The following is an 18,817-nucleotide window of genomic DNA, read 5'->3' as shown; positions in this document are numbered from 1 at the left end:
AATCTCCGGCTGAAGACTAAACCCCACATCCGTTGCAGTCACTATCCCTTAAAGCAGAAATTGCCACATTGCTTGTTTATACTTCAGCCCTAGCATTCCACTTCCGGAGACGCAGAGCGTTTACGACTTGAAAATAGTGGAGAAACAACCAAGGTCAGGAAAGGCAAACAAAGGCACGGAGCAGGAAAGCATGTTGACAAATGTCCTGCAGTGTTTGTTTCGCTTGGCATCCCTTTGCCAACTCTTTCCCGACTGTTTCATTGTCTACTAGGTTAAATCAATCTGCTCTTTGCCTTATTAGTTGTGTGGGCCATTCCAAACGGCTGATGGAGGTGGAGACATGCAAGTTTGCTTAAGGAAATGTTGAGGGATAAGGACAGAGTTGGCTCTTTTTCTCTTTTCTTTTTTTTTTTTTTTTTGGCATGTGGAAGAAATTCCGGAGATCTTCTTATAATTCACGGTCCTGGGATTTGGGATGTGGGAGTGCAGAGCAGTGTGTGAGTAAGGTAGGGATACGAGGATTGCTTACTCTGACTCAGTTGTGGTTTGTGGCTGTTTAATCAGCGGAGACATTGTTGTCATCCTCCTCCTCCTCATATATTCCAGAGTGGTCATTTCACTTTGATTTTGGAGTTGTTTTTCTGTTCTCCGCATTCTTCTGTTTCTCAGATTTTTGTTTATAGCTTTGCAGACAATTAAAAGATTTTACATCAGAGTCAGGAAATGTGGTGGCCACCAGGTTCCTGGTTCCATTTTTTAGAGATTCTTTTAATTAAAAATAAATCAAAAGGAATCTGGCCTGCTGCAAGATAAGCATCAGTCTGTAACATCATCTCTATTTAGAACAATGCCTTTGGTTCCCCCAAAGGCCCCCGGAATGGTAGCCTGCAGAGCATGTAATGGGGTAAAGTTTGATTTCTGGATTGTGGGTGTTTAGTCACTGGCCATGCCAAGCATGTTTTAGCTGGTAGCATCACCTGGCTCAGCATGTCTGAGTTCAAGAGCTAGACAGAGTCTGACTGACGTAGTCTTTGGATGGGAGAGTGCCAGGAAATGCTAGGTCTGTAGGTCAGACTGGTAAGTAAAGGAAAATCTTGAAAGAAGGCAGTGACAAATCCTTGTATTGCTGCTGAGAGAATGACACGGACACATCCATGAAATCACCAGGAATTGAGGGAGTCTTACTGCTTACTTTAGAAGCCATTTTATGAATAGACAAATCTCCCAGGCTAGCCATTTGTGAGCAAGACCACCCCACACACTCACAGCGTTGCCTCCTGCCTTAAGTGATATGACTTCACCCTTGGAAGTGCAGATCCCGAAGCCCTGAAAAGTTTCCCATGGTTGCAACCAAATTGTAGTTTTCAAAGTGACCCCAGGGGAGGAATATTAAATACACAAGTTGAGAATAACCATCTGGATGCAATTCAAGATGCTGGTTATTGCCTCTAAAGCCCAACGTAGCATGGGGCCACGTTATTTGTGGGACTGGCTATCTCTGAGGATTTCTGTCCATTCCACCAGATCTAACAGGGTAGACATGCTTGAGGTCCCTCTATCAAACAGTACCACCTTGTGGAACCAAGGAGATGTGCCTTCTCTCTCGCAGTACCTACCCCATGGAACAGGATCCCCCTGAGATTCAGATGGCCCCAACCCTCTTGGTCTTGCAGAAGGGTGTGAAGATCTGACTTTTCCCGCAGGTATTAAGGCCAGAGTGTTAGGGGAGCCCAATGTACATGTGTTTGTTTTTACAGAATTGTTATATAGTGCCTCAGTTATATATATATATTTATTTCCATTGGATTCTTCTAATTGGTGATGGGCTTTTTAAAATATTGTTTTTTGTATGGATTGTTCACCGCCCAGAGTTGTGGATTTAGGATGGGTGGCTATATAAACTTTCTAAATAAATTAACATTTAGTTGCTTAAATTTTAATTCAATTTCAGTGTAGATAAACCCAAATTTAGTTTTCCAGCCATTATCTTTTGGAACAGAATTTCTGGCATGCCACTTAAAGGTCATAGGCAGCCTTCAATCTGGAAGAAAGAAAAAAAAAGGAACAATCCTGTTTTATGAGACGGCCATATGTATGCAGTTCTTAGCCTGATCTGTATCTCGGGGTTGTGGTGACACTAAAAGAAGCAGGCATGCTCTGAATTACTTGGAGGAACGGTGTGTGTTACCTCCTTTAAAGCTTGATTGGGTGTTCTCAGAAATCTTAACTGGGCAACCTAGGGAGAATGTGAGAAGAACTTTGCTGGATCAGGCCGAAAGAACCATTATTCAGATCCTGCTTCTCACAGGAGCTTCCAGGCAGAGAATTAAAACAAAAGAGTTCCCCTTTTCCCAGCAACTAGCAAATTACCATTTCTGCATGCAAAAGTCCCCTCTAACAGTAAATCACTCTTTCTAACAGGGATCCTATGCCAACGGAAAGGAAGCCAAAGCTGAGCCATGGGAAATGAGAGGGCTGAATCAACATGCTTGGGGGCAGTTCAAGATTGGCAGAAGAACAGTGTACTAAACCCTAATAAGGACCTTCTTGGTAGAACACAAATACTTTGCAGTGGGCTGATGTCATGATTTGGAGTTTTGTTTTGCTTCCTTTTCCTTGTTGGTTGCTTTATGGCCTTTATTGAGTCCAAACACTTAGCTTTTGGGGACAGTGAATTTTTAGTCAGCCTCCCACTGCCTGACTTGGAATGGCACACACCAAGAATGTCTGCATAAAATCTAGCCTACAACAAGATGCATAAGATGATGCTTAACACTGATAAAGCTGGGTTGAGTAAAGAGTGAAAGAAGGAACAAGTAGTGTTTCCAAATGCACTTTCCTCCATTCCTTTCCTATCATTACCACTTCCACTCTGTTGCCAAAATCAAGTTCTTACTGAAAAGAAGTTCATTGGAGATCCAACTGGAGAAGGTTTGCTGGGCGAATAAAAGTGGATTGATTATTGCTGAAGAATACATCAAATGGCCAGTATGACTCTGGATATAATAATTCAACCATTTATACTCTTTCTTTCTCTTTTTCCCATTCCAGGTCCATACTGTGCCAGTGCATATCCTCCACACACAGTCTTGGTGATGAATTCCACCACCATAACCATCTTATTCAATAGCACAAAGCATCGCTCGGGTCGTGGCTTCCTTCTTTCTTACGCCAGTGGCAACCGGTCAGGTAGGGAAAACATCTCCATTGCATGTTACTTCTGAAGTGTCAGCGGCAAATAGCAAAGAAGTCTACTAGTCATTGATTTTTCCAACATGTATTGATGCAATTCAGGGATTCACCATGTTCAGCACTCCAAATGTTAGAGAACCACAGTTCCTAGCTTCCCTCACCACTAGCCATACTTCCTAGGGATGTTAGATGTGTTCATGGTGAGATTTGCCTGCGATGCCTTGTTGAAGACCTGAAAGTGCCAGGAAGATGATACAGAAGTAGGTAATCCCACAGATATCTTGGATCTAAGCCACACAAAACTTCACCCACCAAAGTGAGCATCTTCGGTGAGACTCAGAAAGCAACTACCAACCACTGGAGCCATTTCAAGCATGATGGTGATATGGCATTTCTAAAAGGTGCCACCTGCATTGACACAATCTGGGTCAGCTGCAATTTCTGGACTATCTTTAAAAACAGCTGAGTCACAAAAACGAAGTGTTTCTTCCCCAAGTAGGGACCTAACAGGTTTATCGACCACAATAGATCAAAAACTGACCTTGGCAGAGATGTTCTATGTCAGACAGCTTTAACGTCTATTCCAAAAGGATCACCCTAAACTCTAGCTTTATGATAGCAGAAGAAACATATCTCTGTCCCCTTTTCCTATCCCATGCATCACTTTAGCAACATCAGAGGAGAACAGTCTGTGGCCTGAAGCTAGCATGAAGTCCTCGAAACCTTCAGTGCAGTCCCCACAGGGTTCTCCCAACATTTTTACCAAATGGACATCCTTATTGTGACAACAAATAATAAATTCCTGACTAGAGAATAAACCCCCTCCTCTGGAATGGCCCTGTATATATGAACCCTGCTTAAGTCTGGGATCTACCTGTTGGATTGTGCCGTTACAGCTTACATTCATCTATGTTCTCTTATTTTTAACCCATTTCTCTGTACACAGCTTGGAGCCATTTGAAGTGGAGTGGTACTAAAATGTCAGTAATAGATCAATAAAAATCAACTATATTTAATTTTTAAAAATAATTTAATAAATTTACTTAAAATTAAATTAAATGTCTCTCTCATCTGGATGCTGTCTGCTTTTAGATGGTATCCTCTAACCAGCCTTGCTAATTCCAGCTGCAGTTCCTCAACCCAGGAAAAGCACGTGTGTCTCCTCCTTTCTTCAGCCCTGATGGCTTTACCTGCCCCCTTTTCGCATCTTTGTCCACTAAAGTCTTGTGAGGCAAGAAGTATCCTGGCTCTGAGACACGTGAATAAGCTGTTATATCTACAAGACTTCAGCCTGGTTTGCTGGAGCCAGCAGAATTCCAGAGAGAACATCTACAGCTGGTCTTCATCTTGGAAGAGTTTCCACGGGGCCAGTTACAGTGTTCATTGGCCACAAGTATTTATGAGTCACTGATCCTCCCACGTGGTATCTTGCAATTTGTGGGGTGGAAGCATGAAAATAGGTTGCTTGGAATTTCTTTATCTGGCGAAAACTGAAAATACCACTGGCAGCTGTCCATACTGGGATAAGTTGCATTCCTCATATTTGTCTCTACCATGCGATTAATGTAGGAGTCCCAAATCTTCTTGGGCCAGGGGAACATAAGGTGCCTATTGTAGGCACTCACAAAAACGCCTGCTATGACAGATGTGTTCAGCCATAGACATCGATCTAGCAGAAGCAGAGATCTGAAGGTCCAAAAACAACAACAGGAAAAAAGCTTTTTCCCTCCCCAGAGCAGTGTTTCTCAACCTTGGCAACTTTAAGCTGTATGGACTTCAACTCCCAGAATTCCCCAGCCAGTATCGCTGGCTGGGGAATTCTGGGAGTTGAAGTCCATACAGCTTAAAGTTGCCAAGGATGAGAAACACTGCCCTAGAGTTTTAGTTTAAAAGAAAAAAAAGTGGGCAGAAGGATTGTGGTATATTTTCTAGTACTTCCTTTTTAAATGCAAAGGCAAAATAAATTTATTGAAGCTTAGACATACACCAAACCAAAAACTAATGAACATTTGAAAGGGTAATGAAAGTGATAATTTCTGTAAATAATATAAATAACAGATCAGACAAAGTTTGATGTGGCCCTAGTATGCATTCTGGGACTTGCACCTTTTTCCTCAGTATTTTTCTCTCTATATTACTGTCTGGTATATTTGATGTAGTGCTTTGATTCATTCTGATGTAGTGAAAGACAGAGTCCAAAATATATTACACGCTTGGTTTTTTTAACAATATTTATGGTATCTTCTATTTCCAGTGTTAACCTTTTCCCTGCCTGCTTCTTCTAAACAGGCAAAAAGGTAGAAATACTACATTCCTTAGAATTCAGCAACTTGTGTCATCTTTGTAGCAAGAAAGAAAAAATGTTGTACAATGTTTACAGAACATTCAGTGAACGCATCATCATTATATAAACGAAGTCACAAAGTCACTCTTTGCATGTTAGAAATTCCAGCATTAAGCTTGTACCGCCAGTTGACCAAGAGTTGTCTCCAATCCTTTTCTTGCAATATGGTCTACTCGTTCCAGAAGCTCAGAAAACTGGGATTGAGACTTGACCCCATAGCAGAGGAGCTCAGGAGCCAACAGATTTCATGGGTGGTGGAATCCCCCCAATGCCAAAAACAAACGAATCCCAAACCCCACCTCCCTTGTTTCTCCAACACAGAGAGCAATGGACAATGGACTTTGTTTCCATCACCTGAACTTTGGGGACAGATTTGTCTCTCCCTGCCTTGCTCATAAAAGTCGAAATGGAAGTGCTGCAACCCCCATGATAACATCCACCTTCTAAACTGGAACATTCTCTCCTTCTCTCTTTCAGATTTGATTTCGTGCTTGCAGAAAGGTATCCATTATAACACAGAACAAATCAGGTGAGAATTTCTGATACAAATCTGTCCTGGTTGCTTCTAAGTAAGGGAAGATCTCTTACTGCCACTCACCGTCAGTGCAAAGGTGATTCCATATTAAATGTGCCTTTCATCATAGATTTAGAATTGTTAGTTGTTTCTTGACTATTTTAGATGTCTTTCACTGGATACCTATTTGTTTTCATTTTAAAGTACTGGTTGTGATAATCAAAGTGCTGAATAATCTAAAATGGCCATTCTCAGATGGGTACCCTCTGCTCTGGGAATTGCTGTCCATACAACTAGAGGATCCCAAAGTGCAGAAGAATGGCTTAGATCCCACTTATTTTAATGATTATATCCTCTCATATAAATCTTTTGGTCTCTTAGATATCATCAACAACAACAACAACAAAAAAACAAAACCCAAAAAGGAAGCCACTTCTAAGTCTGATTAAGTCTGGATAAAACCCTAGTTTTAATTTTCTAATTGTTTTAAAAATGGTAGCTTTGGAAGCAATTTTCAGCTGGTTGGGGAAATGCAGAGCTTATTTCTGTAAAGAAAGGGACACTTTAAACATTATTTCCATCCAATATATCTGACTACCATCCTTAAATTCTCAGCCCTGGTTTAAAAAACAACAGTCCTGCTATGTTATCTTGCCAACTTTGGTTGATCTCAAAAAAGCAAGCAGACCTAGTTAGGAAAATCAGGAAAATTCAGGGGTGTAGGCTAGATTGGGAAACTCAAGAAGGAAAACCTTCCTTAAAAAGGCAATGATATATTCATGCAGTCCCCATTCATTGATTTGAGGGAATATCTTCCTTTGCTATGGCTTCATCTCTCCTGCTTGTAAGAAAAACTGTGTTGTGCTGTATTTCACTATGTTTCCTGAGAACAGTGTTTCTCAATGTTGGCCACTTTAAGATGTGTGGACTTCACCTCCCAGAATTCCCCAGCCAGCACTGCTGGCTGGGGAATTCTGGGAGGTGAAGTCCACACATCTTAAAGTGGCCAACATTGAGAAACACTGCCTTAGATAATTATCTTGCTGCTACCCTAATCTAAGGACTGGAATCTCTATACTTTTAGGAGCAATTGGCTCACTGTGTGTACTTATGCAGCTTGCTGAGTTGTTACAATGCAACTGAAAGGAACCCCCAAAACATAGAAATACCTTCTAAACTATTTGAATGTTAGGTGGCCAACAGTGCTGCTTCTGTGTCTTTTTCTGACTCTCACACTGATTGTATTCTTTTCTCTCTCTCTCTTTTTTTTGTAGAGCTTATTGTCCTGCAGGCTGCAAGGGAGTGACGGGTGACATCTGGGGAAACCTGAACCAAGGATACCGAGATGTGAGTCGCTCAGTGTTGATCATGCATTCAAATGTGCTATTGTTCAGAAAGTGGAGGCTTCAGAAGGATGTTTTCCTGAGGACATGGAACTTACAAAGCCTATCTAATTGCAAGATTATTTCCGTTTCCAGTTCAAGAGAAACTCTTCTTGGGGCAACCAAGTTCATCCTGCTTTGTGAGCAGTCTTACAGTGAGCTGACCGTGGTCCTGACTTTGTTGGCCTTGATTTTGGTTAATCTTGACTTATATACCCGTATATGTTTCAATTTAATGATATGGGTTTCAAACTGGGACATGGGGAGGAGAGTTAAAATAGAGTCCATTCCCCAAAGTGTAACCGTTTACAGATGGTCTGATTAATACCTTCCAGTTAATGAACTAAAAGATACATTGAATGGATGTGGCTAATAAATCACTGCAGAAGATCTAATCAATTACTTAAAAGAATAAGATTGTTTCAGCTGGGGGCCGACATTTGTGAAGTTCTAACCCAAGTGCAAGTTGCGTGTCTCATAAATCCAGGCCTTCAAATCAGCTCTAAATGCTATTCATTTCAAGTAACTTTCTCTTAGAGCAGTTATCAGGTACTGCTATTTTAAATGTATTTAAATTGCCTGTGATTATATTTACTTGATATTAGACTCTTCTTAAAGATGCTTTATTCTAGTTTATGTTATCTGAATACGGTTAATGCTACTTTTTACATACTGGAAGCCATTGTGTGAGATCAGAATCGTAAAAGGATTAGATCTCTAATTAAGAATAAATATTTTATTTGTATGGCCCACCTTTTAACCAAAGTATAGAGGGCAGAGTAGAAAAGCATCAACATGATACAAGGCAAGAAAAAAAGTTTGCAACAAATCATAGCAAAAACCCAGAGCATTTTAAAACAGCAGCAAAATATGTACTCAGGTCACACAAAAGCCCATTTAATTATTAGTACGATTATTTTTAATTATATATTTATATTTCTCTAAGGAGGGAGTTTGGAATCTGGCCAATCCGTTCCATAGGCAGAATTGGTTGCTCGGATCAACCCTTCAGCTCTTTCACAAATGTGAATTAACTGAGCTTAAGAAACTGTTATGAAGAGCAGAATTGTTCTCATGGCGCTCTTTCCACTTGATTTCTGTTGCCTGGAGATTTGTCACAATCGTCCCCTTTTATTTACTGCCCCCCAGACATCTGTTCTCTGCAAAGCAGCTGTCCATGCTGGTGTGATCTTAGACGAGCAGGGAGGACCAATTGTGGTATCACAAGAGAAAGGAGTAACTCTGTACAAATCCAGTTTTGCCAACGGACTGCATTCAAAAAGGTGAGCACCCAACTGAATTGTGAAGCAGCCTCCAACTACCATGAAATGAGAGGTTCCTTTTTGTGATCAGCTGATAATTTGCAGTTTTGTTCCGGATGTATTAAAGTAATCCTTATTTTGCTATCTTCCGTTATTTCTCATAAAAATGAAAATTCTAGTGGATGGCAGAGTCAAATCTCATCCTGTGCCAACATCTGCCTTGACATTTCTCAGATGGTTTCCACTTCTGAGAAAAAGGCTTCTCTGTTCCTACTTTGTTCTCAGATTGAGACTTCTTTTCCATCTTAGCAATGTTTTTGAACTTAATTGATAGAGATGGTAAAAGTTGCCACTGTGGGTAGTTTTCTGTATCTTTCCATTATCCTTCAGTCTGCCTGGCCGGCCTAATCTGAAAAAAATGTATAATGGGGAGGTTTCCTTGAAATTGAATGGAAATGTGGGAAGCTGCAGACCGTAGAGAGATGATGGTACAGTGACAGAGGACATTAATACCCACTCCTTGGTCACCTTGTATAAAACCACCATGCCCCATCCAGGAGAATTTCACCCAAAATTCTCTTATCCCCTGAAAGCTATTTAGAAAGCCCATTCTTGTTCATGACATTTATGAGGAAAAAATTGAGATCCAGATTTAGGATTAGAACTCACATCATACTTATGTGGCAAGTATTGTGGCTTGTTGCTGTGCTAGAGACACATTACTTCTGATAACATTTTTTTAAAAAATTCAGAATCAGTTGCAGGAGGATCTTCAAAATTGCAGTTGGCCCATTTGATGGTGGGAGAGAGGGAAACAGACTCAGCACAAGTGTCTGAGCTTTGCCCCTATGAAGCTATTAGCAGATTCTGAGGTAGGAGGATTAAAATCAGGAAAATATCAGAGGAAAGGATGGAACATCTGCTCATAAGTGCCACACCTTCAATCAAAACACAACTGTTAAACCAAATAAGAAGATTTGGACTTGGATTCCAGAAGTCAGTCTGTTTTATTGCCAAGGGACTCAACCCTATCCATTTATGTTTGTTTCATTTTGAACAGGGGATCATTATCAGAAAAGCGCCTTATCTTTCACAAAGGTAAGTCCTTCAACCATATCCATTTCTTTGCCTTCCTTCCTTGGAAAAACTTCTACCTCCTGTCTCCAACAATCAAAATTGCAAAATAATCTTTTAAAACATCATACAGTAAACTGATGCTATTAAAGCAGCAAAATATCTGTTGAAATCAATAACTGGGTTTCTTCTGAAAAACAAGCAATCAGGGAGTGGTACTATAATATGAGTGCTGTATTAAAAAGACTCTGCTCATGGATGGCAATGGGGCAGAAAGCTACTGGATCTTGGATATGGATAAAAAATATCGGCTATATTTTAATGATGTTAATTCCAGTCCATTTAGGGGACTCTTCCCAAGCTAGAACACTCCAGCTGTCTTGAACTAAACCCCAGACAGCATACCAGGGAGTTATAATCCAACATTTCTGGAGAAATCCTGATTGGGGAGGTCTGATTTAGGGCTCAAAGATCCAGGAAGCACTTCAGGTCAGTGTTAGAAACAACGTAGTAACCAATGAAAATGATCCAAAAATCAAGTGATAGGGTCAGATCCATAGACTCCACTTAAACTTTGGCAGTTTCATTTTGTACCATTTGAGTTTCCCAGGCTGTACTCAAAGTCAGGCATCTAGAAAACAAATTGCAGTGGTTCTTTCTGGAAGCATCAAAGCCAGAGCTGCACATCCGGAAAGCCTTTGACTCCTCCAGTCCTTTAAAATGTGTCACTCAATTTGTTACGACAGAAGGGGAAATGATTAAATGCATGACTGGATCTTAGTAATGATATTTTAAATGAATTTTAAAATGTGTATTCTCCTTCGTAAGTGGTGCTTGTACTAAAGTCTGTCTGCAGTAATGCCTATGGATCCTATTGCATGATGCAAAAGACAATAGCAATATTATACTAAAGACTGGAATATTTCCTTAAATTATTATTGACATGTCAACACTGCTTTGTGGCTGCCAGCTGGCTTCCACGTGCACTTCAAGGTGCTGGCTGTTACCTTTAAAGCCCTTCTCAACCTAGGACCTGGTTACCTGAGGGGCCACCTTTCTCCCATTGTTTCTGCCCACCCAGTACGTTTGGGCCGAGTTGGTGAACTCCAGGTCCCTTCTATTAAATGTTGTCACCTTACGGGACATAGGAAGTGTGCCTTCTCTGTTGCAGCCTCTGCCTTGGACTGTTGTACGCCACCCAGAGTCACTTTTTGTGAGATGGGCGGCCACGTAAATTTGATAAATAAATAAATTAATTAATCAATCAATTAATTAATTAATTACATTTAAGCATGAATGAAATGGAAATCTAGTGTTTTCTAGTTTTCGTCCTGGCCTCACTTGCTTATTTCTTAGAGTGGTCCCCAAACTTGTCATCTGTGCCTCAGAGTTGTGAAGCTATTAACTTTGGACACAAAGGAAACAAAAGTTACACGTGTTTCATCTCTATTTCCACCTTTTTTCACTGCAACAAGATTGTAGTGATTAGGGAGTTGGGCTTTGGCCAGGGAAGCTCAGGTTCAAATCCCTGCTCAACCATGGAGCTCACTGGGTGATTGCAGCCAATTTCTCTTAACCCAGCTCACCTCCTACTCAAATCTTCTTGAACTTTCAGAGAAAAGATGGTATAAAAATGCAATACTAAATAAGTAATTGGAGGAACATGCTTCATACATGAGTGAAATGGGTGTGAGCCGGCTCACAAAAGGGTTTGCAAATTTAGTCCCTTCTGCCTGTTACTGTACTTTTGGATTGGCACAGCTACCTCTCTCTACTTCAGTATCTTTCATGAAAAATTGAGTTGTACAACAATAAAAGTCATGATTAGCTGGTAAGGTAACTGTGAGGCTGTATGAAGAACCTAATTTTCTATGCTTCCTTTTTTCCCCAGATTGTTCCAGTGCTCTGGAAGTAGCTAACTTCAACGCTTCATCCTACTGGCATGAACAGAGTGTCCTGGGGGACCATCAAGCTTGGGCAGCTGAGCGAGCTGCTTTTGCTAGTGATGGTTTGTCTTGGGCAGCAGATCACAGCTCTGCAAATGAGTGGCTGGAAATAGATTTGGGTGGAAAGAAGAACATCACAGGTCAGTAAGTATCATCAGACTTTTCCTTTGTCAAAAAAATGAAGGTTTGGGGCAACTGGGGAAGCAGTGACATCATGCTAGAAAACATGGGTGGAGATTTCCTCATACTCTCCTGCTGTTAAAACTTGGAGATCATCAATTAACTTAATAATTGTCCTGTGAAACTGCTGTAAGATATGTTGTTGTTGTTCAGTCATTAAGTCGTGTCCGACTCTTCGTGACCCCATGAACCACATCATGCCAGGCCTTCCTGTCCTTCACTGCCTCCCTGAGTTGGCTCAGTTTCATCCTCATTGCTTCAGTGATACTATCTAACCATCTCATCCTCTGCCATCCCCTTCTCCTTTTGCCTTCCATCTTTCCCAGCATCAGGGTCTTTTCCAAAGAGTCCTCTCTTCGCATTAGGTGACCAAAGTATCTGAGCTTGAGCTTCGTTATCAATCCTTCCAATGACCATTTTCCAAATCAGATACTTCAATCACTCCATTGAAGGATCTGTATCAGGTCAGATGAAAATTGTGTGCTCCAATCACCTACTGTTGATTCTTCTAACTGGGACAAAGCATTTTAGATGTGCTCAAGCTTGTTACTTAAGCTAGTAAGCCTTGTCTGTAAAATTCAAACTCCACATAAAGGCCATTAACAAGGAGTGTATAAAACAGGTAAATTTACAGCACTGCAGCAGAGTTTCTTCTTATAGGCCAGGAATACACAACATTTTCTTAGCCTGTAAACTGCGTACCAGTGAATGTAAGTGAAGTCAAGACAAAAATAAATGCATTTGGTTTAATTTAATTGATATATAAATTGAATTAAATGTGGTTAGCTTGATTATGCACCAATCATGCAGTTAACAGATACCACCTTCTGTCAAATTGAAAACCACAATCTAGCAAATTTTGATGGTGCCTGAAGCACACACAAAGGCTTGGTGTGGAGGGAGATCGCAGCTTTGTCCTAGGCTGAAAAAAGGGAATTTTAAAGAAATACAGTAGTACCAGTAATTAGCATTGCAACAACTAAGTGACTACACCCCTCTGAATGTAGTGGCGTGCCCTCCACCGTAGCTTTAAAATGCTAAACTGACATAAAACGAGCTTTATATACAGTAGTAATCTAATGCTACTTTGAAAATTCTTGTTTAATTTTTTACAGCTTATGAACCATTTATTTCTATTTCTTTTTTTTGTTCCTTTTTTCTTGGGTGTGCTTTTAAAGAACGATTAAAATAAATCATATCCTGGGAGTTCAGTGTTGGAGCTGGCCGCTGCCTCCTCCTCCTCCCTCCCTCCCTCCCTTTTTGGCCTCCACCCACCATCTCTCTGCCTTGCTCTTCCTGGCCCTCCTCCCTTTCCGCCTACCCTGTCCTGTTCCATCCGAGAGATGGGGGGACTGAACAAGTCCAGTATCATATCCTGGCAAATCCACCCTTTGTTTCTAGGTGCCTGAGGACACATGGGGGTTTTGTGTGGCCACCCTATAATGGAGCTTGTTTGATGAAGAAAATGGAGGCATTGTAAGACCGGGTAACTGGAGGCTGGGTGGGGAATGCAAGACGGGAAAAGGAAGGTTATCAAACATTTTTCTCAATGGGTGTTGGGCGGAGCAAGGAGACAGCATCAGACATTCCAGCTGACCAGCCTGAAGCTTTCAAGAATGGGTGCTCTGCTGAACATGTCTTCTGTGTTTTTTCCTTCTGACCACAGTTCTTCAGTTAAATGGGAAAGAAACTGCTTTTGATTTTTTTTTTCTGAAGGAGAGAAAATGTTAGATAAATTCTTACGGCTGAGGGGTTGGCTTTGGTACTCATTTCTATTGCAACATGGCCAAAGGTGGTGTGAGCACTATGTCCTTCACTGCACACTTGTCTCTCCAGCTGTCTGCAACCTCCCTGGCTTCCTTGCTGCTATTAAATTTAAAGGAAAGACATTAAGAAGAGCAGCCAGGGAGTCTGCAGCATCCTTTGTCATCACACAGTGATAAAGCTTAAAGATTAAAAACAAAGGCCATCGTTCAGCAATCCACACAGAGCATCTGTGGATTTCTTTTGTTTGCTTGAAGAAATAGATCTTCAAGGGTGCAGAGAGTCTGGAGAAGTTAGAGTGGAGAAACACTACTGGGCTGTTGTAGGCATTGCTTGCGCTCCTTAGAAAAACAGAACTGTTAGCACCTGGCCAATCTGCTCTAGCGCTGAGTCTAATCAGCACAGGACTGGATGAACATCCTTGTTTGGAACATGAAGTCTCTAGAACAAACTTCCCCTACCTGGTATCTGCAAGATATCTTGGACAAATATCCTGTTGTAATATGTTTACTTCCTCTTTCTTAGGTAGAGGTCATAGCTGGACAATTGAATGTAGTTCCATCATTCAGCATAAACATGCTTGACTTCTGCCTATAGTTTAGATACAGATTTTAACCATATCTATTCTAGGAATTATCACCAAGGGGTCTTCCCATAAATACAATTACTACGTCAAATCCTACCAGGTTCAGTTCAGCAGAGATGGCAAGAACTGGAAAATCTACAAATCCAGCAGCACCAACGAGGAAAAGGTGAGATGGACTAAAATAAGGCACTGCTTTTAGTAGGGGTGGAAAATAGCCATTGTCAAGCTGAGGACTAATCAGGTCATAAGACCAGAAATGTATACAGTGAACTTCAGTTTAATGGACCAATTAAGTAGAGGGGGTGCCCATTGTTTCCCAGTGACGGTCACTTTCTAAAGTATGTCACTGTGGCCATTTATGTAATGTTGGTAATAACGTCATTATGAAAATGATATAAATTGCCACAAATGACATCATTTGAGTTATTATGAAAATGTTATAAATTGCCACCAATAAGATAAACTTAATGAGAGTTTTGATATTTTTTGCCCCATTCGGGCTACTTTGGATGTGACAGTTATGTCCATTATTTTGAGGAAATGTCTGAATGGAAATGTCCACGGCATCTAAAGTCTGCTCAGTGGGAGGCTGCTAAAGCAAGGTTTCATTGTATATCCAAGTGCTGGGCAAAGGACCTTGTTGTGCAAAACTGTAGTTAAAAAAAAAAAAACTACCACAGTAGTTAACAAAGGCCAAATGCAAAAGGGGAAATCCCAAATTTAGCTGATATAAAAGCATAGCCAATGTAAGCGAAGTTGAACTGGAATTAAAGCTGACACATCAAAGTGGAAGTTTCTGAGTTAGTGATCAAGGTAGTGTCAAGAATAGAAAAGAAATTCAAAGAAAACAGAAAGAAAAGTTGATCCTTCAACTTTTGGGTTAGAGGACAATTGTAGAGCCAGTGGAAGAACTGAAACTGCTTTTGAAACTGAAAATTCAGTCTCTGTGGCATTCTAATTAAAGCCTTTAATTCATGGGATTGTAGTCCAACACCTCTGGAGGATAAAGGTAAGGAAGGCTGCATTAGATTATGCCCCATTTGAACAGTTATGGTGATACTTTTATTTTGCTGACCTCTGTCCTTCCTTCCTACACTGAAACCTTTGCAGATCTTTGAAGGCAACAGTGACAATTACCAGGAAGTCTCCAATGCCTTTATCCCACCCATCCTGGCCCGCTACCTGCGCGTTGTACCCCAGAGCTGGAATCAGAGAGCTGCTCTGAAAGTAGGGGTGCTAGGATGCCAAACCCTTCGCCAGAAATATGTTGATACTGAAGGTAAAGTATTCAGCAACATCTGGAGGGGTATAAGTTCCCCATCCTTGTTCTGAAATTGAAGTGATTAATAGCATTAGCAGGCGGTACCTGTGATGTGGCGCATTAAAAGACTTGCCTGAAATTATTCTCTTTGCAGGCCACAGTAGCCCCAAGGGGTTCCCCAGTGTGACCAGCACCCCATCCATTTTCACTACAATCCCAGGAATAGTGATCAATCCAGAAAAAACAGGTAAGATTTCTGGTTCATAATGCCAAGAAATGGCTTAGTCAAACAGTCAGATGGGGGAGGGAAGGGGAGGGTTCTGAGCACTTCCTTCATGGCCTAATTCAGGTCTCTTTCTCTCTCTCTCACACACACAGAGTGTCTTCCTTATGATGTATAACCTTACTTAAACATTTATTTCCCACTATTCAGCCTGAAAGATTCTCAGAGTATCTTAATATGTGCCATCAAGTCAGTGTTGACTCTTAGTGACCAAACAGATACACTTTCTCCAGGTTGACCTGTCCCAAACCTGGCCTTTCAGGTCTTCAAACAATGCACCCCTTGCCACTGTAATTGAGATCATCCACCATGTCGCTGGTTGTCCTCTTTTTCTCTTTCCTTCTGCCTTTCCCAGCATTATTATTATTATTGGATTTTTATTATTAGATTTTTATCCTACCTTTTTTTTATATTATGGACCTCTCAAGAGAGAGCTAGGCCTTTGTACAATGTGTCCAAAATGTAATTTGTGCCTCAAGTGAGAACTCTGGATTGATTTGTTCTATCATTCATTTATTTTTCTTCATGGCTACCTGTGGCATTCTCACAAGTCTTCTCCAGCACCCGAGTTCACCAACTAATAAAAATACAGCTCTAAACAAGATCCAGCATAGAAGGAAAAAGAGCTCATTTGTAAAATGTTATGGTTCACAGAATGATCTGTAATCATCTCCAGAAGAAACAACCCGGTTACTCACCTTCCCAAGTTATTAGTGCTTGTAGCCTCTCTGAAGACAAAGGAGAACAGTTCGGCTAGCAGCTGGAGTAGGCAATGAAAGGGCAGTTTCTCACTGCTTTTTGCTTAGATATGAACTCATCGACTGTCTATCCATTGGGAAGGGCTAAAGCTCAGTGGCAGAGCCTTGGTTTTGCATGTAGATGGCCCTGGTTCCATGTTCAGGCTGGGCTGGGAAATAAATGTGCCTGAAATGTTGGAAGAGATTCTTCCAGTCAGCTAGAATTAAATGGACGATTGACCTGTAGAGGAGTCCAGAGATGGTCTTGAAGAAGATATGTGGCAGCCATTAAGAAAATGTGAACTTAGTCCAGAAAAACAAGTAGTAGGGAGAAAGAAACTCAAGTTAGCCCTGCCTTGACTCTCTTTAGTGTAAGAGGGAGGGAAAGAGAAGCGTTGTCAGGCTTTCAAGAATCTGTAATGATAGTCTATACCAATAGTGTTCTAGTATTTCTTGTGGTGCTTGTTTCCTGATCTGACCTACCTTGAAGGTCTGACATTATCTGAATTAATAGAAGGCATAAGCTGGTGTGAAGGCAAGACATTGCATAATGGTGGTTAAAATGGGAGCTATGGTGCACTAAAATTGGTCTAGCAATTCTGCAAGTCTTATTCTCCTGTGATAAGATACTTTTTTTTCTACTTCATTCACAGGGTATTTAAATTTTTCTTTTCTTTTCTCTTGGTTGTTGTGTTTGAGCTTGCTTGATTGTTGGCAGGGAGCTGACGGTGGTGCTGTTGATGTTCTACCACTCTGAAGTCCTCCCTAGCTCTTCCTGCTTCAGGGTTATATCGCGTTCTGTGGGAGGAAAGCTTTTTTGATGTCTTCCTTTTGGATAAGGGAAGAACTCCATGATGGACTTTGGAATGGCAGATCTACTGATGCAGAAGCCACTACCATCCACCTTGGAAAGACAACCCAGTCCTTTCTGCTAGGCAAACACAAGCTAACGCACCACCTTTCCTGTTGGATTGTTCCTGTCTTCCTCTGTTTCCCATCAGCCATTTCCTCCTTGAAAGAGCAAATGAAAACCAGCCATAGCCATGCCAACATTTTATACTGTTCCATTCTCCCTGCCTGCCTTTCTTGCGGGTGCCTCCTGTCCCTTTCCTTGATGTTCTCTCGGGACTCAAAGTGGAGATACAGCAGGTGACTCAGGTCAGCCAAAAAAAGGACATGATGCTGGACATCCGTGATTTGATTTGCTTGTTTGTATCCCAGCCAATTTGAAGCGGGACTGGGATTTGGTTAGGAGCAGTGATGCTGTCATTAATATGTTCCCTTTCATGCCCACATCTACTGCCATCACATTCTATTCCAAGTATCCTGGAACAGACGCTTTCTTTTTCTCACCCTCACCCACACAGTTGCCATCTACACTGGGGAAAGAGAGGAAAAATCTGTGTTACGGTGAAACCTCTACCACCATTTACCAGATCCCAGATGCAACGGGCCAAACGTCTACCTGGATATGCCCCCTAATAATGGATAGGTCTGGTGCATTTGAAGCATTTAAAATAATGTTAAATGAACTTTAAACTCCTTTTTTGCACTATGTTCCTTGCATAATGACATGAACATGATGTGAATATTGGTGATGGCCTTTCATATTTAATGGACGTTCAGGAAGAAGGGATAACCCTCCCCCCAACCAATCCTTTAGATCAAAATGCCACTGTATTATTTTAGGGGGTTGTGCAATGCTGCTGATTCAAGGCAGAATGCTGGCAATTCCTTCAGCCAACGGTGTCTTTTCCCAGGATTGCATTGCAGTCATGGAGGGCAACCACATGATCCTGGGAGAAGCTACGGCTGCTTTAAAAAGTTGCCAATAAGGTGCTTTGTGAGCACCCCCTCCAAGTGCTTTAAAAGACCTCTTCTCTCTCTGATCTGAAGCACTGCACAGCCATGTTATTTCCCCAGGAGGTCAGAGGTGATAGTTTGGACTAGGGCAGTGTTTCTCAACCTTGACAGCTTTCAGAGGGGTGGATTTCAACTCCCAGAATTCCCTAGCCAGCCTGCTGGGAGTTGAAGTCCACCCCTCTGAAAGCTGCCAAGGTTGAGAAACACTGCCCTAGAGAGATGGCCTAGGAAGACAAGGTCTTCTCTGGCATCATTACTTTGGTCAAAATCATGTCCCACCTCCAACAAGTAAATGCTGGAAAACTGGTTCATGGTACTCTACTATCCTGTCATTCTCGCAAGGATGAAAAGGCATCAACCGATCTGAAATTCTGTTCTAAATTACAAGAGTTAACACACAAATGATGCAAAGCTTCAGGGAGCCATGTG

At 41.3% G+C, this 18,817-nt stretch overlaps 1 protein-coding gene and 1 long non-coding RNA gene across 3 annotated transcripts in view; one reads left to right on the top strand and one right to left on the bottom strand.

The window, feature by feature from the left end:
* The window catches only part of LOC148216136 (uncharacterized), a 34,897-nt gene that overhangs the window by 5,226 nt on the left and 10,854 nt on the right, over positions 1-18,817 (bottom strand). The window lies entirely within an intron of this gene.
* LOC103051926 (discoidin, CUB and LCCL domain-containing protein 1-like) overlaps positions 1-18,817 on the top strand; it is a 34,908-nt gene that overhangs the window by 9,892 nt on the left and 6,199 nt on the right. For both annotated transcript variants that reach the window (XM_088140098.1, XM_088140099.1), the window contains 9 exons: positions 3,052-3,189; positions 6,014-6,065; positions 7,325-7,397; positions 8,582-8,715; positions 9,755-9,792; positions 11,660-11,854; positions 14,289-14,410; positions 15,355-15,523; positions 15,660-15,752. In XM_088140098.1, coding sequence (XP_087996224.1) covers positions 3,052-3,189; positions 6,014-6,065; positions 7,325-7,397; positions 8,582-8,715; positions 9,755-9,792; positions 11,660-11,854; positions 14,289-14,410; positions 15,355-15,523; positions 15,660-15,752 — 1,014 coding nt within the window. The remainder of the gene's footprint in view (positions 1-3,051; positions 3,190-6,013; positions 6,066-7,324; positions 7,398-8,581; positions 8,716-9,754; positions 9,793-11,659; positions 11,855-14,288; positions 14,411-15,354; positions 15,524-15,659; positions 15,753-18,817) is intronic.

This window comes from Python bivittatus, unplaced genomic scaffold (assembly GCF_059951505.1).
Source record: "Python bivittatus isolate LINGU-HERP-01145 unplaced genomic scaffold, Pbiv_v1 ctg000310_np1212, whole genome shotgun sequence".
Classification (NCBI taxonomy): domain Eukaryota; kingdom Metazoa; phylum Chordata; class Lepidosauria; order Squamata; family Pythonidae; genus Python; species Python bivittatus.
This window is presented reverse-complemented; position numbering and strand designations above follow the sequence as displayed.